The 24,538-nt window shown below is 35.5% G+C and overlaps 8 protein-coding genes across 8 annotated transcripts; 5 read left to right on the forward strand and 3 right to left on the reverse strand. All coding sequences in view use genetic code 12, as the record gives it.

The window, feature by feature from the left end:
• Window positions 1-370: 370 nt before the first annotated feature.
• CDC10 (septin CDC10) lies at window positions 371-1,351 on the reverse strand (the record flags this gene model as incomplete). Its single annotated transcript, XM_064995981.1, has 1 exon — window positions 371-1,351. One exon carries the CDS (start codon window positions 1,349-1,351, stop codon window positions 371-373), a length of 981 nt encoding a protein of 326 aa, XP_064852053.1.
• Window positions 1,352-2,421: 1,070 nt separating this feature from the next.
• BRX1 (ribosome biogenesis protein BRX1) lies at window positions 2,422-3,312 on the reverse strand (the record flags this gene model as incomplete). The annotated part of the gene is made up of 1 exon (XM_064995982.1): window positions 2,422-3,312. One exon carries the CDS (start codon window positions 3,310-3,312, stop codon window positions 2,422-2,424), a length of 891 nt encoding a protein of 296 aa, XP_064852054.1.
• A 415-nt stretch (window positions 3,313-3,727) lies between these two features.
• On the forward strand, window positions 3,728-7,399 carry SHE10 (She10p; the record flags this gene model as incomplete). The annotated part of the gene is made up of 1 exon (XM_064995983.1): window positions 3,728-7,399. One exon carries the CDS (start codon window positions 3,728-3,730, stop codon window positions 7,397-7,399), a length of 3,672 nt encoding a protein of 1,223 aa, XP_064852055.1.
• A 529-nt stretch (window positions 7,400-7,928) lies between these two features.
• Window positions 7,929-10,373, forward strand: DASC09_023810 (Vps72 protein; the record flags this gene model as incomplete). The annotated part of the gene is made up of 1 exon (XM_064995984.1): window positions 7,929-10,373. The coding sequence occupies one exon, from the start codon at window positions 7,929-7,931 to the stop codon at window positions 10,371-10,373; it is 2,445 nt and encodes an 814-aa protein (XP_064852056.1).
• Window positions 10,374-10,649: 276 nt separating this feature from the next.
• On the reverse strand, window positions 10,650-11,336 carry SPP381 (U4/U6-U5 snRNP complex subunit SPP381; the record flags this gene model as incomplete). The annotated part of the gene is made up of 1 exon (XM_064995985.1): window positions 10,650-11,336. The coding sequence occupies one exon, from the start codon at window positions 11,334-11,336 to the stop codon at window positions 10,650-10,652; it is 687 nt and encodes a 228-aa protein (XP_064852057.1).
• Window positions 11,337-11,791: 455 nt separating this feature from the next.
• COQ3 (hexaprenyldihydroxybenzoate methyltransferase) lies at window positions 11,792-12,736 on the forward strand (the record flags this gene model as incomplete). Its single annotated transcript, XM_064995986.1, has 1 exon — window positions 11,792-12,736. The coding sequence occupies one exon, from the start codon at window positions 11,792-11,794 to the stop codon at window positions 12,734-12,736; it is 945 nt and encodes a 314-aa protein (XP_064852058.1).
• A 431-nt stretch (window positions 12,737-13,167) lies between these two features.
• Window positions 13,168-14,322, forward strand: DASC09_023840 (eL27 family ribosomal protein; the record flags this gene model as incomplete). The annotated part of the gene is made up of 2 exons (XM_064995987.1): window positions 13,168-13,198; window positions 13,943-14,322. The coding sequence occupies 2 exons, from the start codon at window positions 13,168-13,170 to the stop codon at window positions 14,320-14,322; spliced, it is 411 nt and encodes a 136-aa protein (XP_064852059.1).
• A 1,222-nt stretch (window positions 14,323-15,544) lies between these two features.
• On the forward strand, window positions 15,545-24,526 carry DASC09_023850 (uncharacterized protein; the record flags this gene model as incomplete). Its single annotated transcript, XM_064995988.1, has 1 exon — window positions 15,545-24,526. The coding sequence occupies one exon, from the start codon at window positions 15,545-15,547 to the stop codon at window positions 24,524-24,526; it is 8,982 nt and encodes a 2,993-aa protein (XP_064852060.1).
• Between the last annotated feature and the right edge of the window lie 12 nt (window positions 24,527-24,538).

A 24,538-nucleotide genomic window follows, 5' to 3' on the forward strand; every position in this document is an offset into this window, starting at 1 on the left:
GGACTGATGTACTTTATGTAATTTGATTATTGTAACGAAATAAGTAAGATCTAGCTTATATATCTCTGCTAATAATTGAGCATGTCAGAGAACCTAAATGACTATTACTCACGAAGTCAAGAAACATATTCCTGAAAGGTTTTTCTTCAGTATATTATTGAACGACATCTGTTGAAGGCGGAATTATTATATTGATGCTGTTAACGTATCTAACATGAGCAAAAAAATAAAAAGAGGAGCAAAAAAAAAAACACCATAGAATAATTTGAAGCTTGATTTTAAAAAACGAGGAACTTAATTGAAGAAAATGGAATAAACAAAACGGAGAGGAAAAAAACTATATAAAGAAAAAAAAAAGACTTTCTGACTATTATTTTTCATCTGCCTTGGATTTACTAGTAGTTCTAGTACCTTCTTTCAAAGCGATCAATTGTTTGGATCTGAAAGCTTCGTAGTGAACGACAGCGGTGGTTTCGATTAAATCTTGCAAATGAGTTCTGGTCAAGAAGTCTCTCAAGTAGACAAACTCACACTGCGACACATCTTCAACGTTGATAGCACCCCATCTAGTTCTTCTTCCTCTGACAACTTTACCATCGATTGTGATTTCCTTTTCTGAGCCAACAACAGCAAATGGGATCAAAGATCTGATTTCGCTATTTAAGTTCTTTTCTTCCTCTAATAAATCTTCCGAGTCATATGGGTAAATATTGAAGTTATGGTAAGCAAATTCATCTTGTAAAATCTTTTTGAACTTTGCCTTTTCTTCCATAGTCAAAGAATCTGCCTTTGCAATGATTGGAATAACATTAGCGTTTTCACATAATCTTCTCAACACCGCAATGTCTAAAGGTCTCAAGCCATGGCCATTTGGTTGAATAAAGTACAAAACAGCATGGACTCTAGTATCTTTGATGTATCTTTCTCTTTGCGCAGTTAATTCTTTTCTTAAGTATTGGGAATGTTGCTTTTTGATATACTCAATAATTGGTTCCCAACATCTGTCATTATTAACTTGATCACCAAAACCTGGAGTGTCAATGCAGTTTATGTTCAATTTCACGTTATCTTCATACAAAGTGTGGGAGGTCACCTTAATCTCAGAAGTCTTTTCAATAGGGACATCGGCAGATTTTCTTCCAGAAGATTCAGTTAAGTGAGAGGCAAACAAAGTATTAACCAAAGTGGTTTTCCCAAGACCTGAATGACCAACAACCATGATATTAAATTGGAAACCTCTCTTTAATAAACGATGTTCAATTTGGTTTGTGATGGTACTGAAACCAACATAACTCTTTGGTTGAAATGGTTCAGGAACGTCTGAAGTAACTGGAGCAGTAGTAGTGGCCATCTTGTTGATATGCTTATATTATATATTACGTGGTAACCTAGCAAAAACTGAATATATGTGATCAATAAAATTAATGAACGTTCAGGTGTTACCTAGAATCAATAAATGGGATCCAACAAATATAAGACGCTCAAAAGGTGTAATAAACCTGCTAGAATTGGCTGGTACAATCTTCTCTCAACCTTCTGTGTTCTATGTCTGTAGTTTTTTTTTTCTGTTTTATTTTCACTAACGTGTCTGAAATTTCCTGGCACAAAAACGGCAGACACCTCACAACATACATACATAGCACAACATACACATACGGTAACATGCATGTGATAATTGCAATTATCATGAAGAACATGAGAAACAATCATTGGTTTTCAACGAAATATATGATATATCAGACAAAATTTCAGTCCCAAAAAATAAAAAACTCAAAAATCCAATTGTTACTTGAAGCAAAAGATGATTTGTCAGTATATCAAGCGTGCAGTATACCACAACATATTAATCTTATGATTTGAGGACGACGTAGTTCAACCATATCGTGATAGCTTTGGGGAGATTGTGACAAATTCCAATGTTATAAATAAGCACCATAATAGCAGTGAATGAAAAAATTATTAAATATTTTCGACCGATATTGATTCAAGATAGCTTTTATCTAGGTAATTCATCCTGGAGTACACTGTAAGTTACTTCAATAAAAATTGAGGTGATACTAATCTACAGAGGGTTTCAAAATACACACCTCTAGGACTGAACAACCAGCCTCTTGCAAACTTCACACATTTAGGACCATGAAAAATAGTTTGATGTTATATGTGGGCGAGAATGTGACTTACATGTACAAAAAGGGAATTATTCAAAAGAAATAAGGTTCCAATAGAATCATGGCAGTCGAGGCTCAGGCTAGGGAATTTTCACAGAAAATACCCACCCACAATACTAGGTAACAAGGGGAGTTGATGATATATGATATTGCTTTCTGCTGGGTGCAAAACTAAAAAATATTTACATTTCCTTCAAGAAAAAGACAAAATTAACCAAAATTCGTATTCTACCTACTGTAATATACAACAACACTATTTTTTCTTGAATAAAGCTTCATTAGACAATGGATCAACCTTCAAAACATTTTCTCTCTTTTTGATCTTGTTTTGGAGGGCTGAATCTTGTCTGGACTTGGCTTGTTCAGCTTGTTGATTCTTAAGTTGAGCTCTAACAACATTAGGGCTAACAAACTGCTTGTTTTCAAATATCTTTGGACCACAAAAGGCACCTTCTAGTATAACGATTGGGGTTAAAACAGCTCTTGGACCAATTTCCACCAACTGGATTTCATCATTACTTAATTTTTCATCCAAATCATCGTTCTTTAAATCGCTACCAACAACTTGCTCATTGATTTGATAATTTCTAATCCAAATCTTTCCATCAACAATACTGAAGGTCATGACATGATCTATAAATGGTTTAATCTTTCTGGAAGTTGGTGGTACTCCAAAAGTATGAATCAATATTTCCTTGGTTAACTGCATAGCAATGTTTTCGTCAAATGATTTGTCAAATGATAAAACTGGTCTTGAACCCTTCAAACAGTTACCAGTGAAATTTAATTCATCAAGGGTGCTCATATTTTGAACAAAAAACTTCAAACTTGGACCATTTGGGGATTTGGTCAACCAGAGATACAAATCTTGATGTTTCTTGGTTTCAAAGTAGGCAATATTGTTACAGTTATACAATTCAGCAACTTCATTAAGTTCAAATAAATTCTTTTTGGAACCAATTTTGGCTTGCTTCTTCGAATGTGGCATCAAAGCGTGCAAGTCATTGATCAAATGTCTGTGTCTGTAAGTGACCCCTCTAGAGGAGATGATCAAGACTTTCTGCCTGTTTATGTGTTTCTTTCTATCATCTTTGTTTGAGTTAGCGCCGGAGCTTTTTGATAGAGCTTTGTAAATTGAGGACATGGTTAATTATTTAAATAATTAAAATATCATCTATAGAACCACTAGATAATAACAAGAAAAAAAAAATTTCAAAAATTTTCTATATTCTAAGATGCCATAACCCGGCGAACAGTCTACAAAATTATTTTACATTCACCTTAAATAGGTTATTATGCCAAAAATAACAAGCAAATTCGCAAAATTAATAAGATTTTTGACTATATTTATATATCGATATTTATAATTGAGATATGTTAATTAACTAGAATATATACAAGCCCTTGTAGCCCCAACTACTTGATATGAGATGATAGTTGCTAGCAAATGTGCGGGCTCGTAACATTTTTTTAATTACCATGCTTACTTTCTAATATAATTTCTGCGACAAATATCTTGTACCATCATTACTACAAGACAATTTGCCACACTGGTAAACATGGCGCGGATTTCTTACAAAAAGTTTTTTCTTTTCCTACTATTAGGGAACTTGTTTCTATTCTCATTTCATGATGCTAAACTGAATTTTAACAAAAACTCCTTAGTACTTGAATTTCAGGAATGTATAAGTTCTAATCCTACATTCATAGACTTGAGAGATAAATATGAAGGATATGTGCAAATCATAGAAGATAGTACATGTTATTCATACATTTATACCGGCTATTCTATGATCTACGAAAAAGCTCATTACCAGAATGAATTATTTAATGAGAAAGTCCTTGCCCCAGTGAACCAACATTTGGTTGATCCGATCAAAACTAGTGTCTATGAAGCTTGGAAATCAAATTATCAAAAGTTCATCAAACCAGTCTTGATATGGGTTGTGAACCATTACGAAAAGTATCTTTCACGCCATGTTGACATTGCAAAATCTTACCTTGATGATCTCTATCTCATATTATCGCCTCACGTCAGAAAGTACAGTAAAATTGCTGCTGCTCAGAGCAAATCATCTTTGACAAAAATTTATGAAAAGGTCTCATACAATTGGAATTTATATGTTGCTCCATACTTAAGGTTTGTCAAATATTATGTTCTTGAGAAATTCTGGAGGGCATTTATTAATTTGAGGATATCTTATTACGTGTCTCTATTACCTACTTTCAAGAGATCAATCTACCACTTTAATCATGTGTTAATTCCTTCATATTATAATAAGATGAGGACCCAAGTCACACATAATTTGATTCCAAGTATTCAAGGCAAGTTTTATGAGCTCGTGGAATCTTTCCAAACCTATTTTAAGAATTTATTTACAGTTTACATTTATCCAAGGGTTTTGTATTATGCTAGATTAATTGAAACTCCGGTTAACTATTATGCTGGACTTGCTGTTCAGAAGGTTCTCTTATTTTTCCAAAAAATTGTCATCCCATTAGGTGTTAAATCTTTGTTCGCTCTTAAGTCTCTTGTTTCGAAAATTATTTTCGGTTATTTGAAACCAGCTTTGCAGTGTATCTGTGAAAATGTTCAACTGTTATTTGGACCTTATTACTTGAATGATAGAGGTGAAAATTTAATTGTGGAATTTTTTCTTCAAATTTACTACGGCTTCATTAATGCGTATAATGGCGTTGTCGGAAAGTACTATGAGTTCTTGACTTCTGACCCCTTGGATGAAGAGATTGATAGATTGTCTGCTTTATTGACTAAATATGCTATGTCAACATATGCTGCGGGTCTCGGAACTGCCACGGCGTTTTCTTTCGCGACCTCCGAACCTTATACAACTTCCTCAAGTCTTGATAGTCTAGAAACCGCTAAATTCCTTAAGAGTGACTTAGATTCAAGTTTAACCCCTGTTGAAAAACAAATTCAAACTTGGCAAGAAGTGGTTTCTAGTACTTTTGATAGTGTTATCGAAGATTTTCAGGGTGAATTTTTGAAATTTGAGGAGAACTATGTTCAAGAAAATTTCAAACCGTTGTTGGAATCTAATCTCAGAAATCTTAATGATTATATCAATAAAGGCTACATGAAAATACAAAAATCCATTCGCGAAATTGACTCAGCAGATATCTTTTTGAATAAAGAAAACTTCATAATTAACGCCGATTCTTTAAAGGAACCAAAATCTAAATCCCAAAATGAAGATTTGAAGTACTTTAAGACAGAGTATCCTGATGATGCCATTGATTCATATGGATTGAATTATGATAATTATTTGGAACTTATTGATGAGATCTCTTATATGAATGACTTAGGTTACAACAACTCTTTGCTCTATAAAGCCAAAAATGACCCTGATTTTGAAGACAGGGAATTCTTTTTAGAATATGTTATCGCTGGTGTTGACATAGAGGCATCATTTGGTGAAGTCTACGGTTTAGAGGATGAACATAATGTTAATAAATTTACATTACTCTCGCCTGGTGAATATATTATTACCTCAAGTTTATTAAAAAGAATTACTTTAAGCAATAATAATAGAAATGTTATCAAAAAAGTGGATAGAAAGACCGTTAGAGAGCAGTTCTCAGAGGCTAGAGGTGGTATTGAGCAAAAAGGAGAAATTATGAAGAGTGTTATTGAAAACGGATTCTATGAAATTTTAGAAGAATTCAATAATTTGAAATTCAGAAATTTGGAAATTTTTGAAGAATTTAGTGATATACTCTTGGATGAATGGGATAAAAAGTTTGTGGAATATCTTGAAAGAGATTCTACCGCATCTAGTGACGATGATGGAAGTTTCTTATTTGATATTGACTCGATTATCGAGCCTGCGGCTGAAGGAACCCAGGATTCTCAAGAAATTGTTAATTTCTATGAGTCAAAAAAGGATTTGTACGAATCGGAGCTTGAGAAAAAGAAACAGAAGAAGATCAAAATTCACCATGCTAAGAATTGGAAGAATTTCAAAGAGTTCTACAAAATTAAGGAAACTTTATCGGAAACCCGTAACAAGCTTAATGAATATCAACCTAATTTACAACCTGCGCATGATATTGCTAGCCAGATAGATAAAGTTGTCGGGATTCTTATGTCTGAGTCTAATCAATATTTGGATATTCTAAGAGCACAAGCCAATTTGGCTTTTCAATTCCGTGAAGAATTTGAAAAGAATGAAAGAATTAGAAGATATTATAAATTCAATGGTTATCCGACCTTGAGTGAAGAAGAAATTAGACAAGAAAAGGAGAGACAAAAAAAATTAATTGAGGATAAAGAAAGCATCAATGAATCTGTTAAAAAGCTGGAAGAGGAAAGAAGAAGAATGCTCACAGTGCTACTTGATGGTAAACCTGATGACGAGGAGTACATTCAAGCAAAGCTCTCCAGGCCAAAAGACCCCGAGGAAATAATTTCCGAATTGGAGTCTGACAATATTGAATATTATTATGATGATGACGGCTATTATTACGATGGATTTGAGATCTATGATGCGCCTGAACAAATTGTCACCAAGTTTATCGTTGTCAACGACGAAGATGGTAGTGAACATACATCAACAGAAAGTGTAACTTTTGCTACTACGGAAACTCCGGAAGCAGAAGCACAAGCCGAAACGAATTTTGAGTCAGAGGTTTCTATTTCAAATATTGAAGATTTGAGCCAAACTATAGAACCGGAGAAAGAACAGGAAGACTCGGAAGCTATTGGTGATTTATTGAAGGAAGAAGAACCAAGTCAGGCAGTTTCAGAATTTGACGAAACAGTCTCTGAAACTGTGGATGGCACTCATGAACTGGAAGAATCTCAAAAGACTGTAACCAGCCCTCTTGAAAACAGTAGTGAAGCTGTCACTATTGGTGGTTATCAAGCTTCTGCTGCTGTGGAAAGGATAGAAAACAATGCTGATGAAAATACAGAACTTGGAACTGATACTACTTCTTTCGAATCAGAAAGTGCTGGTAACCATACTCATAGTAAGTTAGGGATTGCTAGCGAGGATTTAGATTTGGATATTTCAATTGAGTCTACAGAAGTTCCAGCCGTATCAACAGAAGTTCCAACTGAGTCAATGAAAGTTCCAATTGAGTCAACAGAAATTCCAAACGAGTCTACTGAAGCTCCAACCGAGGCAGTTCAAATTGCAGCCAAGTCAACCAAAATTTCAACCAAGTCTTTCGACACAAATGAAGAAAACTCCAAGTCTTTAGATTGAGTTTGCCAAAAAGAGAGAAAAAAAAATCTTAGATAAGAGGAAACTGTCAGCGCCTTTAAAGAGAATTCTGTTGAAGGAACATCCTACGGCGGTGCCAACTTCCCAATACCACAATCTGTTTGATTTTTATTTTTTGTTTTTTTATTTACCGCTGTCACTGTTATTATTGTATCATTACCTTTATTTCTAACTATTCTGCTTGTTAATTGATGCTTGTAATTATATAGTCAACCCACTGTAAATGTCAATCAATATATATAATAAACTGGAAAAAATCAGAAATCGCACCACTCAATTGTTGAAATAGCAAGCTTGTTCCTAATAGTTGTCACACTTGGATAGTGGTTCAACTAACAGCCTTTAAATTGTGATATTGCCTGTACACTTGTATTAAAAACTTTTTGAGCGTGGCTCATGATATATCATGACTATAGTCATTCCATGTTCACTCAAGTGTTCGCGCAGGGTAAATCTTTAGTACGCGCGCGTTCTTTATATTTTCTTTATTTTTTTTTTCTAGTGATATCGAATGCCATTTGACCCAAGAATTCAAGGCCAGAGGCAATCAAAACATTCACCTATAATGCCTTTAGAGGAGTCCGAAAGTTTGATTGCAACTCGAAGCAGAAGATCTAATGCTGGATCAAGATTGAAGTCTCTTCTTCAGGCTGAGGAAATCTTGAACTATGATGAAGATGATGAAAACGTTGACTTATTGTTCCAAGAGAATGAAAGTGATGATGAATTTAGCTTAAACGATGAATCCAATGATGAAGAAGACGGGGAAGTGGAAGAAGTGGAAGGTGATGATAACGAAGAAATGGAAGAAAATGAAAATAGAGATGACAAGGAAAAAGAAGGGCGAATTGGTACTGGAAATAATCAACAGCCGAGAGGTACTAAGAGACAGTTAGAACATGAAAATGATGGGGAGTATGATTCAGATCAAGTATTTAGTGATTCAGATGAGAGCTCAAGTGAAGAAGAACAGGATACAGGTGAAAAAGAATTACAGAAGCAAGAACGTCTAAAGAAACGGAAAGATGCAAAAAAGAAGCACGCATCCTTTAAAATCAATGGCCCTAAAAAAGAAAGCTTAACAAATAAGAAACAGAAAAAGAGTCTAGATGATAGAGTCTCAGCTGATTCTTTAATGTCAGAGACTCGTCGCTCATCCACAAGAAGATCAGCAGTCCAGAATAAAATTGAATTGGTGAACAAATTGAAAGAATCTGAAAAACGAAAAGCATCAATGAAACCAAGGCTACAAAAGGAAGTCCATATTATGACTCAAGAAGAAAGATTATTGGAAGCGGTTGAAACTGAAAGGCAGAACGTGTTATCATTGACCCAATTTCGAGAACAAGAGATCATCAAGAAACAAAAAAGATCTCAAATGATGTCAGCCAAAAAGGAGTTAGTAAACGTGGTACGATTTTTTAGTAACATACATTATGTTACTGCGGAAGAAGAGGCAGAAGAATTGAGAATCTTGAAAATACAAAACAAGAAAAAGGATAAAAGAGGAAGAAAATCAGAGAAGCAGAAGCAAATAGAACTAGATGAGTTGAAAGCGGAAGAAGAATTTAGAAAGCTACAAGAAAGAGGAAGATTGATTGAACTAGGTAAAACTCTAACAGAAATTGAGGAAATTGAAAGAAATAGAGAAGCTGAAATGTTAAGAAGACGAGAGGAAGAGGAAGCTGCGAAATTAAAGAAAGAACAAGAAGAGGAAGCCGCGAAATTAAAGAAAGAACAAGAAGAGGAGGCGACGAAATTGAATAAAGAACAGGAACAGGTCGAAGGAAAAGGAAAGGATAACACAGTAAAAACTGAGGACATTGCCGAAGAGAACGATGCCAAAGACGAGGGAAATGGAAATCAAGTGGATTTCAAAGATCAGAAAAACATTCCTATTCATCCAGAGGCTGAGAACTTCATGGGAGATAAGGATCATTCCATGATGGTTGATACTGAAAGCAGAGAAAACAAGAACAAAGAGGACGCTGGTTTAGATAAAGAGAATGATGAAGCGATGTTGGATGAAAAGGAAAAAGATGTGAATATGGCAGCTGAAGATCTCAAAGATGGAACTTCAAAAATGCTCGACGAGAAAATAAAAAGTGAAGAACATGATGAGAAACTGGACGCCTGCTTAGAAGAGGAGAAACTACTTGAAGCTAATACGAGTACTGAAGTGAAGGCGAGTGATACAAAACATGAACCAATTGAAATTTCCAAAGAAACGGAAACGGAGAAAGGAGCTGTAGATGATCGAGGAGAACTAGATAATGAGAAAAAAGTATCGTTTGCTGACAATATTCTTACGAATTTGCCAGAACTAGAGCCTCGCAAGCATGAAGGTCCAGCTCTCAAGGTGTTCAGAGATTATTTGATTTTAGAGAATTTTGAGGATCCTAAAGAGCTTTCAAACCCGAAAGAAGTTAAGTTAATGATACTTGGGCCACAATCTCTTTGGCCTGCACAGCGTCGCTCCAATAAAGTTGAACGTATTATACACATCAAGTCTTCCTCCGCTACTGATTCTCAGCTTGTAACAACCAGTAAGAGCGATCTTTTTATACCTTATGCTGAGCTTAAACATAGCGAATTTGAAGAGCTAGCAAAGTTTCCCAGACTTGGTGTCACCGAAGATATTGGCAAATTGGATAATGAAAATGATACCAAGGAAGAGGCAGTGAAGGAGATCAATATCAACACTCCTGCCCCATCATCTATTTATCTACCAAGTGGCCAGCGGAAGACCTGTTTCATTACAGGCAAACCTGCATTGTATTTTGAGCCTCGAACTGGTATTCCTTACAATAGTGTTGAGGCGTATAAGGTTATTGACAGGATCAAACAGGGTGAATTTTCTTGGTGCACATTCGAAGATGGCAAAGGTGCTTACGTATTTGCAAGACACGGTGAACCAAGAGCAGCTAAGGGTGTGCCTCCTGGTTTTTTGGATTAGCGAGTTATATTTTGTATTTATTTACTTTTGTATTATATGATTGTTTTTTTCTTTATATATATGGTTTTAATGGTTATACATAGGATTCGATTATTTGGTGCTATTTTCACGCATGTGTATTTAAGAGCATGATTTTACCCAAAAGGACAACTACAATTGGCCTATGCTGTCATTAGTAAAAGCGAATGCATTATAATGGACCTATTTCTAAAAAGATTGTAATACGTTTATTTGTATAAATTGAGGTATATTTTATAAACAAATATAATTCCCTCCTCACTCCCCTTTCAATGCATTCCCCAATTTGACTTCTTCTCTAGAAGTCATTTCCTTCTCCTTTAACTCCAATTCTTTTCTATCTCTTGCTAATCTCCCTAATTCTCGAAGTTCCCATTGTCGCTTTTCAAGCTCTGGATCTAAATCATCAGTATCATCTATTCCTCCAGTATCCTCACTGTATGATTCTCTAATAAGTTTTCGACTCTCAGCTTCCGTGCGCTGTTGATGCTCGATATAATTCAATGCTCTGTCTTTGATTCCATCAGAATCTTTTGCGTTTTGAGGTACAAGATTCTTGCGCGCTCTTTTAGATTTAGATACAAAGATTAGCTGCGATATTTTGTCATTATTGTCACTGTCACTGTCACTATTGCTATCATCACTCACTTCTTGAGAATCATTACTATCATCAGGATCCTCACTATCACTTCCCAGTTCACTTTCATCTAGCTGTTTATTTTCTCTCTTATCGCTATCAGAATCAGCTAACACTTTGGTCTTTTCACTTTTCGAACTGTCAATATTTATAATTTTGAACGCGGTATTATTTGCTAGCAGTGGTTTCTGATTTATCTTTTTAGAACTCCCTTCATCCGATGATTCTGAATCACTTCCTTCATCCGATGATCCAGATTCATGGAGCGCTTTCCCTGGAAAATATCTCTGTAATTTTTTTGGTGCCATTGAGTAATTGTTTTATGATAATATATAAGTAAACATATGATTCAAAAATTGTTAATTCCATTGATTTGGTACTTACTTATTTCTTCTTGTCAGATATTTTTTAGCAGGGTAAGAGCTACCGGCATTTTAAAGCCTTACGAGGAATCTTTCAGAGACACACAAACTAGGCAATCACACATCAGTATAGTGGGTTAAGTGGTAAATATCTTATTAAGAAAACAATCAAGGCAAAACCAGAGGACAATAAGAGTATTGAAGCTTCAAAAGCGTTGCAAAATAGTACGCAAGCTTAGCGAGATTATCACGTGCGTATAATAATGCAATAGTTTTTTTTTCTTTACAGGGTGTGTTTGGCAAAGCAGACTCGATTGAATCAAGCGTAATGACCTTGATCATTACGTCGAAACAAACTGACACACAGTATTTCGAATGAAATAGGATCAAAGAAACAGAAAATGCTAAAATTATCAAAAAGCTTAGTTTCCCAAATACCTAAGGTCCAGGGAACTTTAGGGAAAGTTACATTCTCATCCTCATACACGAGACAATATAGTGTTAGCGCTGATGAGGAAACGAAACACTTTAATCATCTTGCTGCAAGTTGGTGGGATATAAACGGTCCCCAGCGTATTCTTCACAAAATGAATCTTGTGCGAATGGATTTTATTCAGCAAAATATCACCAATTCGATATCACTTAATGATAAATCGACACCCCAAGGAGAAGAAGTATATGTCCCGGGCTATAATTTGAACTTGCTTCCAAAAGAAATTAGTGAGCAAATCCTATCAGACCAAAAAGAAAAACGTACTAAAGAATATGAGAAGTTACAGTTACGGTGTCTTGATATTGGATGTGGAGGGGGGATCCTTAGCGAATCATTGGCGAGATTACCAATTGTGAAATCAGTTAATGGGTTAGATTTAGCAAGCGAGGTTGTTGAAATAGCCAGAAAGCATAAGGATCTTGACCCGATAATCAAGAACAAAATCACTTACGAGTTAAAAGCTTTGGAAAGTGTGAATAAGGATGAGATGTATGATGTAGTGACAATGTTTGAAATTTTGGAGCATGTTGACCAACCGGGTGAATTTTTGAAGGAAGGGTTATCACATTTGAAAAAAGATGGGTTGCTATTCTTATCTACTATTAACAAGGATTTTGTTAGCTGGTTCACAACAATATTCATGGGGGAATACATGTTAGGAATTGTACCAGTAGGAACCCATCATTTAGAAAAGTACATCGACTATAAAACTTTGGATAATTTAATGGGACAACAAAAAAGATTTGAGGTTCTTAGTGCCAAAGGTGGATCATATTTCCCATGCTATGGCTGGTATTTACACAGTCATCCAGAGTTTGGAAATTATTTTATGGCAATCAAGAGAATTGAATAGATAAATAAATACTGTAAATATATAGGAAAAGAAACTTGTTAAATTACTATGATCTTTGCTTGAATTTGTTTTTTGTAATTTAAATGCATTGGATTACCTGTAATTCTTCCACTACCATGGTGTATTGGCGAGATGTGTCAAATATAGGGCGCATATATATCACGCTCTAGCCATATGATACAGTATAGGGCTATAATACTTCAAATATGTGACTTATGCAATATCACGTGATAATCATCAAATGAATGTGACTACCCACCCCCTCTACCCACCCCGAGTTTCCCTCTCACTACGCTGCGACATCCCGTCGCTAGCTTTGCTCACTGAGACGCCTGACTTTGACTTTTGCTGGGAAAAAAAAAAGTGAAAAATTTGTTTCCAGTGATTTCATATTACGAAGAGCTAAAGGATAATAATAATATAGATCAAAAATGGCCAAGTTCATCAAGTCTGGTAAAGTTGGTATGTATCATATTACACTGAATTATTAATTATTGATGGTGGTTTTGATAATGAATCGTTTGGAAGGAAGTGGGATGATCGTGAATTAAAATGCAATGTTGTAACAAAGTCATGAAAAAGATTATAATATGAAGCCATATAACTAGGAAAGTGAACGGATTTAATATACTATCATATTATTCCTGTATCTTTGACTCAAGGGGTTTGGAATTTGAAGCGTTTTGACAAATGGTGAATTCAATTTTCATGATCCTAACGAGGATTATTATTATGAAAAATCTTTTAGAGTAAGTATCCATCAGGGGATTAGTGTATAATGTACTACTGTTTCAGAGGGAGTTGCTCATTGAATGATGGGAAAATTTTCAAAATTCACGGATATTAGCACGGCTTAAAAGGATTGGGAAATAATGCAATTCAATATTATAATTTGTTTGTCAGAATGTTTTATCATCCATGTGGCTAACTTGGTTGATTATTTCATAGTACAAGTTCTGCGTTTTTTGTTCAAAATCTGCCGAGCTCATGGAATTTGCTTGTTTGCCAATCAATCTTGATAAAAGTTCTAAAGATCCAGTTGTGATTGCTATGTTTTTTCAAATCAATCTTCAAGTTCACAATCCCAAACCCATAAATAGGAATGATCCAATTTTTTTCGATCTTCCATCACAAGTTCACTGCAAAGTACCACCATAAATATTTATCTTATCAGAGTATTGAACCCTAAGTTACTAACGTTATTAGCTATTGTCGTCCGCGGTCGTTTCGCTGGTAGAAAAGTCGTCATCGTGAAGCCACACGATGAAGGTACCAAATCTCACCCATTCCCACACGCCGTCGTTGCCGGTATTGACAGATACCCATTGAAGGTTCACAAGGCTCACGGTTCCAAGAAGGTTGCCAAGAGAACTAAGATCAAGCCTTTCGTCAAGGTCGTTAACTACAACCACTTGTTCCCAACTCGTTACACCCTCGACGTCGAAAACATCAAGAGCATTGTTACTTTGGATGCTTTGAACGAACCAACCCAAAAGAAGGAAGCTAAGAAGGTTGTCAAGAAGGCTTTTGAAGAAAAGCACCAAGCTGGTAAGAACAAGTGGTTCTTCAGTAAATTGAACTTCTAAGCGTTTTTATCGTTTTGACTAACAATAAACTCGTTTGTATTTTTGCTGACTACTTAATGAAAATTCTCTCATAATAATTTTTCCTATGTAAGACTGCCTATTTTTTATTCTTTGTTGATCGTTTGGTTTTCTATATCATAAGACTTGGTTTTACATTTACCGTATGAACCTAATACAGGTTTACCAACAAAAAAACATCAGTAACGATGTGTCTTCCTTTTACATACACCGAATTTCCTTCAAGAGAGTGTATCACTTCAAGGAAAGAAATAAGAAGCAAATAACAACATATGAAGGTTATTTCTTGGAACACTCTGAATACGATAATTGCTGTGAGAGCACGCGACCTTCTCGCTTGATGGGTTATTCGTAAGTTCAATCATGTATTCACTCATTTACTGAAGTAGTCACTACTAACCTTGTTTTTATTTTTTAATTTCAAACATATATCTGTTAATTGGATAATGAACTTTTGTAGAAAGAATAAAAAAAAAAGGAAAGAACAAAACAATAAGCCTCCTAGTGAGTCGGCGAATTGTGGAGTAATACAAACATTAATCTTTAGATGTTGCGCGGATTCATATCCAGTTTATCTTATATCAACCACCCAAAAGGCGGCTTACTTATCGTTTGGGTTTCCAGTATTTGGTTAATTTATAGTTTGTTTTTCGAGGATTTCAATGTACGCTTGGTAATATTAGACTGAGTATCGAAGCATCATCGATGACCAACGGGAAAAGCGTTCACGATGACATATACATGAAGTTGCTGAGAGTTATGCACATCGCACATGAGGGTCCCAACGGTTGTGCTTCTCTGGTTGGGCCCAAAAGCAAGTCTTTGAGGTTTTTGGCATGAAGTGGGTGAGTTCACTTCAGTAAATGGCAACGTTTGTATTTCTTTCCCCAACCGTTGCCTTTTGCCACGTTCGATAAACGTATATGTTTCGCCGTCCTTTTCTTTTTATCGCCCGATTGTTTGCTTGTTGTTTTTCTACCCCCGTTGAGTTCTCTTTTCTTTTATCTGCGCGCCACTCCAAAGATTGCTCTCCTCAAGCCATGCAAAACGCGTCATAGAGCGATGTTGACACCTTTTTTCATGTTGAGGTGGTGTGGGAGAGTGAAATATAGGTATCATGTATTTATAATATTTTCAAATATTACCTTACTTGTGTGTGGATAAGTAAAGAGCTCAGACAATAGAAAGTACCATATCTACAAAGATGACAGTTGCTGTCTCGACGATAGATTTTTTTATCGATAACTTGGCTGACCACTTGTCAACCAAGAACTCATTTGTATTGATGAAAGAATTGGATTCTGATCCTTATATCAATTATATGAGACAAGGGATCTTGGATATTTCAAAGTCAAATAGTGATTATGCAATTAGGAAGCTTTTCACAGCACTAAATGCCATATCAACATCCATATCGAAGTCTTCTTCAACATCAACATCATCAGAATCATTCTCCACATCGTCTTCATCACCATCAATAAACTTGAATGCAACGAAGGATAAAATAGTTTTGTTTATCCAAAAGTTAATGATCAGCTTGGTTACACAAAACTATGATTCAGCTAAAAATGAGGCTTTCAACCCTATTCTTGCGAGTTTTGGAACACATAAACTCAGATCTTCTATTCAATCTTTTTCTCACTCAGACGCCGTTGCCAACTCCAAATTTTTATATCTAAGCAGAAGATTTCCTGAAGGGTTGTCTTTCCAAGAATTGACGAGTTTTATGGATATAATTTCTTCCATAATCTCTGATAGATTCCCGAAATTTGAGTATCGAAATTTAAGTATGAATCATGGAACAAATTCGTCACAAAGAGCACCATTGCTTATGTATGAGCCATCAGCAACAAGAGAATCTATTGATAGTTTTTGCGGCAACTTGTCGACATTCGTCTCCCATTCAAATTCTCGCTATTATCTCAACTACTTACGTTCAAAACTATTAGGCCAATCATATAGCACCCTTTCCTCACTGTCAGTAGCATCGTCATCTTCCGCTACTTTATCGTTATTGTCATCATCCTCTGTCACAAATGTGGATGATATTCAGAAATTCATTCAGCTTATAGAATATTCTTCTTTTGATCATGACGTGCATCTTTTAGCCGATTATTTTGAGTTTATTTGGGATTTTATTAAATTGTATCAGGATGATTCCGCGTTACAGAAATTATTTATGGTAAATTTTGGTAGGGCAATCAAACATTGGATATCGAGATTCCCAAATGAGTATGTTGAAATGACCGCATCTGCGTCAAACAAAAATACCAACATTTCAGAAAAAGCTAGGAAATTATTCCACTATATGTGCCAATTCCTTCCTAAACCATCAGACCCAAACAATTATTTTGACCTAACCAATCAAAGGAACTTCATCAGGCCATTAATAATCTTGTTATGTCTAGTTATTCTGCCATTTGAAAAAATTAATCTGCTAGGAGCATGGAGTTTGTTGAACGTAAAATCACCGACAGATGATGATTCCAAGTTGGCTATGATTACTAGGAACCAGGAATTGAAATTTTTATCCACTATATTGAAACATACATTGTTAGGAATGAAGGATAATAACGAAAGCTATTTTGATGCTTGTGATGGATATGTTTTGATGGTCGGGATAGCCTCAGTGATTATTAAAGAAGAGAAAGCGGTTTTATCAAGTTTGACACCAGCGGTTTCAAAATCAGATAACGGCTTTGCAAGAGCGGCGACTTCCATTGACAGCATACATACGAAGCCTGTTCAAATAGAATCTGCTAATCTGATTGTGAAATTTATTGCCTCGACGTACGATTCGGTATACTATACATTGCACATTCCACAAGTCGATAACAAATCTTCTGAAATATTGAATTCGGCGGTCTTTAGTGTTGGCAAACAAATGGAAGTGGTAGATGAAATCCGGATTTGTTTCTTCAGTTTTGTTTCGTTATTTGACCCCTCAAGATTCTTCAGTTTGGTTTATAGAGGCCTTGAATTGCAAAGCAAAATAGATTGCGATGATAGTATTTCAAATGAATCAGAATCAGCGTCCATCGAGAGCTCATTACATTCTATTTTCACTCTCTTTTGTGGCCTACGATTATTTTATGAAGCAACAAATGGGAAAAATAAAACATTTTTGCAAGCGGTGAAGCCTTTCATAGAGGTATTTCTTGCCAGGTATGTTCTGATAATCAAGAAGGGCAAAGTGGTTAAAAAAGTGTCTTCTTTGCAGACAAGAGCCGTTGATAAGGACATTACAGCACAAACCGCAAAAGCGTTGGTATCCAGTGGCATTGAAACTTCGATCGGTAGTAAAGATAGTCAGTCTGACACTAAGGTTATCAATCAAGTGCAGCGTTCAATACCTTCAAATATTTCTTCGGGATCAAGCTTTAGAAGGTCTTTACACTTACGATCTCTATCTCATGGTAAAGCAAATACTATTTACACAACAAGGCAATCACAAGATCCTTTGTCTAAGGCGCAGACACACTTATCTATTCAACAAAGCGCGGGAATTGATCCACATCAACAACCTTCAATGATCTCTAGTGGCAGTACAAATGACTTCCGTAATAGTTCAACTATGGTCTCGGATAAGCTGGGTGGCCTGCCATCAAATACTGCCTCCAAGTCTAAAATATTGTATGGCGAGACCAAGAGTTTTGCAAAACTGTTATTCAAGTATCCATCTGGATTTGATAATAAAGAGAAAGGTGAGAAGCACCATAAACGATCTGTTTCCGATGATACACATACAATTTATTCTGTTCTGACCGCCAGTACTGGAATTATACATGAAAGTGATACTAGTTTCAACGACCATACTAATCTTGGGAGTGCTGCTCCTTCCGTTGGAGGTCTCCAACAAAGCCATTATAATTTGAAAAAAAATTTGCCAGACTCAAGCGCTGATAATGATATTAAGGCATACGATAATTCCCAATATCAGAGAATTATGGCCGACCCAGTATATGTTGCGAAGCGAACCCTAGCTAATTTTTTTGAGATTGTGAAACTTTCTCCTTTTTCGTTTTTTGATTTGGAAAGTGTGGTGAGCAAAAGTGGGTTAAAGTGTGACATGAAGATTGCAGAGCATCAAGATTTCAAAAGCTTGTTGATGGCTATTCTTTGCGGTTTGAATGATGAAGATATCGGACTAAGCAATGCAAGCCAGGAGTTGCTTTATGTACTATTGGACCACGAATTGTATTATAAGAATCATGACACTGGAATTGAAGTATTGTCCGATGAATATTTCAGAATATTGTCATGTACAATTGAATTTTCTCATGAAGTCATCTTGCAATTGGCCAATATGGTGGACTTAACTAGTCCGAGACTTCCTGTTTTGTTAAGTATTATAGCAGAAATTTTTGCGATGGAAGTATCAATCACTAAGAAAAATAGTGATAGGCTCTTATCTGGACAGGCGCCTTTTGGATTTGGTGATCCGGAGTATTTTGCTAGGGGATTAATGAGATTGGACGTGGTTATTTTTACATTTTGCGCTGCTCCAAACATCGAAGTTGCCCAGATAGTGGATAAGATCATGAGAATTGTTGATCAACATTTAGATTTGCTTGGAATGAGTCCATTGCCTGGCCAAGAAGAGGCTATTTATAAAAGATGGCCACTTAGGAACTTTTTCTCTGCTTTCTCAAGAGAGTGCCGAATTAGCGGATTTGTTGGGCTTGTTGGCTTCCGAAAAAAGATAAAGAATTGCTTAATAACTTATGCCACTATTCCATCTGATTCACTCTTGATTGTATGGGACCGGCTTTATACTGTTTGGGAGAGCACATTGGAAGAAGTTTCAATTGAGAATCATGATAGATTGAAATTATTTGAGTCAGTAGGCAGAATGCTATCAATGATTTGCGGCGTGCTACTATATGATAAGAATTTGTCACAACTATATATTAATCAGATTAGTAATTTCATCAAACAGAATTTGAAATTCATCCAATCAGGCGGCTTGAAAATACAAGCTTTAGCCAAAAGTATAATAATTGAAGATATACATGAAAACGCCTTCATGGCTTTGGCATTGGAACTCTTAGAGTTCATTGGTGATTTTATGGCTACAGAATATGAAAATTCCAGCGAATCCAGTAAGATTAGTGTTGCAGATTCAGTTATTACATTCATGAAAGTTTTATATCAAGCAGGGAATGAGTTGAAGATATTTGAAATCACTACTGTTTTTATTGATATATTTAAATCGCAGTTGATAATACTTGAAAACTCTAAGAATCCTACAGGGTATCAGTTAAAGATTAAAGCGATGGTAATTGCTAGAGAAAATGATGGGCTCAGAAAGTTGCATATAGATGGATCCTTGAAACTTAGAAACACATACGTCAAGTTGCTCATGCGTTGGATGGAAGATTGTATTCGTGCTCCTGAAGATTTGGTACTATCTGGTAGTGATAATGTAATTACCTCACAATCCGGCGCTGTCACTAAGAGTACAGATGAAGATTTACAAAATCCACAAAACCCTCATCTTAAGAACAAAAACCTGGGGTTGGTGTGGTATCTCAAGTTACGAACATGTATGGAGTGCGCCAAATTTTTGAGAATGTTGACCTTAGACTTGAGATTAGCTCCTGAAACTGCAGTTAACCGGAATCAATTAAGAGAGGAAAATGAAGCTCTAATCGAACATTTTTTTAATATAATTTTTTCTGCGATTGATAAGTTTTCTAATTCTGGTAATGGTGGATCAGATCCGCGTACTGTGGAAATTTTAGATAATTTGGTGGTGGGATTGGGAAATCTATTTGTAGCAAATATTGATATTGCATTGGGTAGATCGGTATCATTAGGTTTTCACAAGGACGATCGATTTCGAAAGATATTTTTGAAGATTTTCACCACTATTTTTGGTAACAGCTGGAAAAATTTTTATAAAGGAAATTTAGAAGAAGATAAAAGCTTTTGGCAAGATCAGCTATTAGATGCCCTTGCGAATCATGTTGATTTAGCGATAGCATTTGCGGATAATTGTCCATCCAAGGATGTTGATCTTATGGCTTACTCATTGCTAATGGCCTACGAATCTCGTGGCAAGCCATTAGAGGTGATTTCCAAATTGGTCCAGTATGAAATGCTTACCACAGTGCAAGCTTCCACTATTTTGCGTCAAAATACGGTGGCTGCCAGAATGTTGTATCTTTATGCTAAAACTGGTGAAGGTAGTATTTATTTGCAAGAGGTTATTGAACCAATTTTAAACGAAATAATAAATTCTAAGGAACCTTTTGAGTTTGATTCTGCACAAATAGCAAATGAAGATTCAAAAGATTTGGCGTTTTTTAAGAAGTGCTTGCATCGGTTGGTTGACACCATTAGCGAATCTGCTCCTGTTTTCCCTGCCTGCCTCAAGTACGTATGTTACATGATTCGAAAGTATTATATTGAGGCTTTTGGACTTAAGAAGGATTATATGAATGCCATTGCTTCATTCGTATTCTTGAGGTTTATTGTTCCTGCAATAGTTAATAACGATTCGTTTATGAGCTCTGGTAGATACTTGAATAGCAAAATGAGTAATTACTTCACATTGTTAGCAAAATTTATTCAAGGCCTAGCCAGCAATTCAGTAAATAACGATCGCTGGCCATTCCTTCAGAACAATCAGAGTATTGTTGAAGAACTCAGTGGAAAAGTGTGCAGGTTTTTGGATGATATTTCTCAGGCTATTGAAATGCCAAAATGCGCTCTAATTCAATATGATTTGGATAGATATTCATATTTGAATGAGTTTGTGTTTGATAATATTATAGAAGTTAGGGCATCATTATTATCGCCAAAGATTTCCCCAGTTGAGGCCACATTAGAAGAAAAATTTAATACGTATCTACAGTTGGATAGGGCTGCTAACAAATTGGGTGCTCCAGTATTAGTCAGAAAATTCAAGATACCAGAGGTTATTAAAAATGATTATCCCAAAATTTATGATTTCATGAGTAGATATCTGATGGTTGACATCTCCACTATTCTCTCAATTCCATTTTTCCACCAGGTGGAATTCAACGATGCAATGGCGATTGTTTTATCATATTATTACTTCCAAAAATACAAAATTGATCAATTTTTGGCTTGCTATGTGTTCATGCTGTGTATTTTGGATAACTTTGGCAAGCCAGTAAATGTTGTTATTGACTGTACTGAATTTTCTAAAGTTTTGAGAATTTTCCCGGAAGATTTTTTTGTGTCGCTCCTATCTGAGGATATATTCGCGACTTTTACAGATACTTACATTATTAATGTGAACAGTGAGTATTTGAAACTAATGGAGAGCTCAATGATTAGGAATAGTTTATTGTATATCGAAAAATTTGGTCGTCAATTTGAAAGACTTCATTTCATTTCCACCCTTGATAATCCAGAGTACCTTGATTTTTTTGGATTGAGCGATCACACTAGAGAAGTTTCAAATGAGAAAGTATTATTGTCTGAGGATGTTAGACTAAGGGTTGATGGAGATGAAGAGAAGTTTGTGTGTGCAAAATTTATGATAGGTCCCAGAACTATCAAGTTGCAGTGCGTGGATGACTTAAGCTCTCAGGCATCTGTACCGATATTAGAAATTCTCATCATAAAGGAACATCAAATTGAAATTTCTAATACTGCTGATGAATTGGCTTTTTTGAACATGAATACGGAAAAGCGTACGAGAATCGTGTCACAGAGAAGATTAGAAATCATGGAATTGTTCCATGTTAATAAAAACAAAACTCTGCAAAGGAAATGGGAATATGAAGAAATGCCATATCTGGTCCATGAGAAGTCTGAATCAGATGTGGTAGACAATATTGACAAATATTTAGGTGACATTTTAAATTTGGTATTTAGTGGGGTTTTATCTGACAATGATCAGCTTCGGACTCAAAGTAATCATTTATTGTTTTTGTTGCTTACTAAATATAATAAATTTAAGATTGGAGCTATCGAGTTTCTTTATGACCCTGAAAGGCTGATTCCCGAAGATAATACCTGGAGAATTGTTTTAATTTCAAAAAAGTTGGCAAAAAGTAATCCAGAATTAACGTTAAAAGTAATAAATGGATTCTTCCATGTGTATAATTCAACAGTGGGCAAGAAAAAAGATTTTGTGATGTACATTTCACCATGGATGGAAAACATTCATGAGCACATATATTGCTCCGACTCGCCAAATGGCATTGATGAAACCAGAACTATTATCAAAGAGTTCATCAGATTGACTAATAATGAGCAGAATTTTTATATTTTCAAGACAATGATATGGAACGTTTTGACCTTGAAGGATGAATTGAGTGGTTTGATCCTTAAAAACATGGTTGATTATGTCATTGAAACTTATTTTATCAGTAGTGATCCTGTTCTTACTGGTAATGTTAAATCTTGGGCGAAATTTGTGACGATTATTACGGAATCATCAACGTTAATATTGTGTTCTAATTTAACTCGTCGTTTAATCACCATTTCGACTCATTTGGAGAGTGCAAATAATGAAAAATTGATGACTGAAGTGATGATTTTGATAAAAATGTGTCGTTACTCCTTTTTTAATTCGAAGCACCAATACACTGTTTTCTTTCCGGAATTGTTGTACATTGTGATGATTTATAGCAACATTGGCTCCAAAACACTCAAAAATGATGTCTATCAATTGGCCTATTCGCTTTTCTATATTTTCAAATTTGATGGTGAACACAATTTGATAGAAAACTATTTGGATATTGGTGAGCTTTTGGATTTCCTTAAACGTGATACAGCAAGATTTATGTATGGGTTGTATGATGATGGCAATCATGGACCTTCCAAAAAGCATGATGATAACAGTGATAAGAATGAATCGACCAGACGAGCAATTGTGATACAAGATCGCAACAGAATATTCGGTAATATTGGCCGTTTTGTGTCACTTTTCAAAAAATGTTTGAAGTTTCTTTCGAGTTATGAAGATACAAATCTTCTGAGATTGTGGCGCCTGAAACTAAGTCGCTATGTGACTGAGCTCGTCTTCCATGGATCGGGAATACTATATTCGAAGGCAGTTTTATTATTCGGTGTTTTGGCATCGGAAGGCATAACTGAAAGTCTAATGTTCCATTTGATTCGCCGTGCACAATCTTATGGTCACCGTCAACATCTGGGTCTTTTTACTTATGCTGAAAGCACAATCCATACTATATATTCTCTCGGGTTGTGTATGCACGGGATCCCATTCAAGCCACTTCTAATATATTATAGTTTATGGGTCGCTGGCTCAAGGTGTTTGACCAATGATATCCTTATTTACGAAGCGGCATTGATGTTCTTTGATATGTCGGTTCATAACTTGAATTCAAAATTGCACTTGTTACCTAAAACCTCAGATGAGAATATTTGTGTGTTGTTTGAAGGACGTAATCCTGCCGGCAGTAGCTTATTGGAATACGAAAAGTTCTGTGGGTTTGAAGTCACATTTGAAAATCATGACTTGTACTTTTGTTATATTCTTTTACGTGGAGTTCGAATTCCATACCTAAAGACTGAGATTGTGAAAATTTTGAAAACTTGCATTAAGGTCAAGAGAGGCCTCCTAAATAACAATAATACCATGCATCTCTATGCACCATATTTTACTTTCTTATTTGTTGTTGATGATCTAGATGATTTCTGGAAGTTTTTTAAGGAAGTGGGTCTCAAAGATGAGGGAGTTATTAGGTTAGATAATGATATCCAGATTCCTCAATGTATTTCAGAATATGTGACCAGTGATTCTGAATATGGTTTGGCATTTTTGATAATGTTGTCAATTTATTTCAAATCAACTACAATAGATTATGTGGAATGGTCTAGATTTTTAATTTTATTGAAACATGTTGCCAGAGAAAATATTGTGATGATGAAAAAGTTTTACCATGCCTTCTCTGATATGATTGCCACTACGAGAGCCCAGGTCCATAAATCATTAACAGCGTTGTCAATTATCGTAGACATTTTCAAAATTCTTTCGGACTGTGAAGATCAGACTGCATATCCTGAAGATTATCTGGATAAAATGTTAGATGAAATGAAGATATCGGGAGTCAAGAGATTTGAGTTTCTTAGATATGACGAGTCAGAAAGGAATGAAATATTAAATGAACGGTTTTTACAACAACAAAAAATGATGAATAGTATTTTGCTGAATGGCTGGAAGTATTTCTGTGGGAGCTAATTTTTTATTGTT

The sequence above is a fragment of the Saccharomycopsis crataegensis genome (genome assembly GCF_037102585.1).
Source record: "Saccharomycopsis crataegensis DNA, jcf7180000000075, whole genome shotgun sequence".
In the NCBI taxonomy this organism is placed as follows: domain Eukaryota; kingdom Fungi; phylum Ascomycota; class Saccharomycetes; order Ascoideales; family Saccharomycopsidaceae; genus Saccharomycopsis; species Saccharomycopsis crataegensis.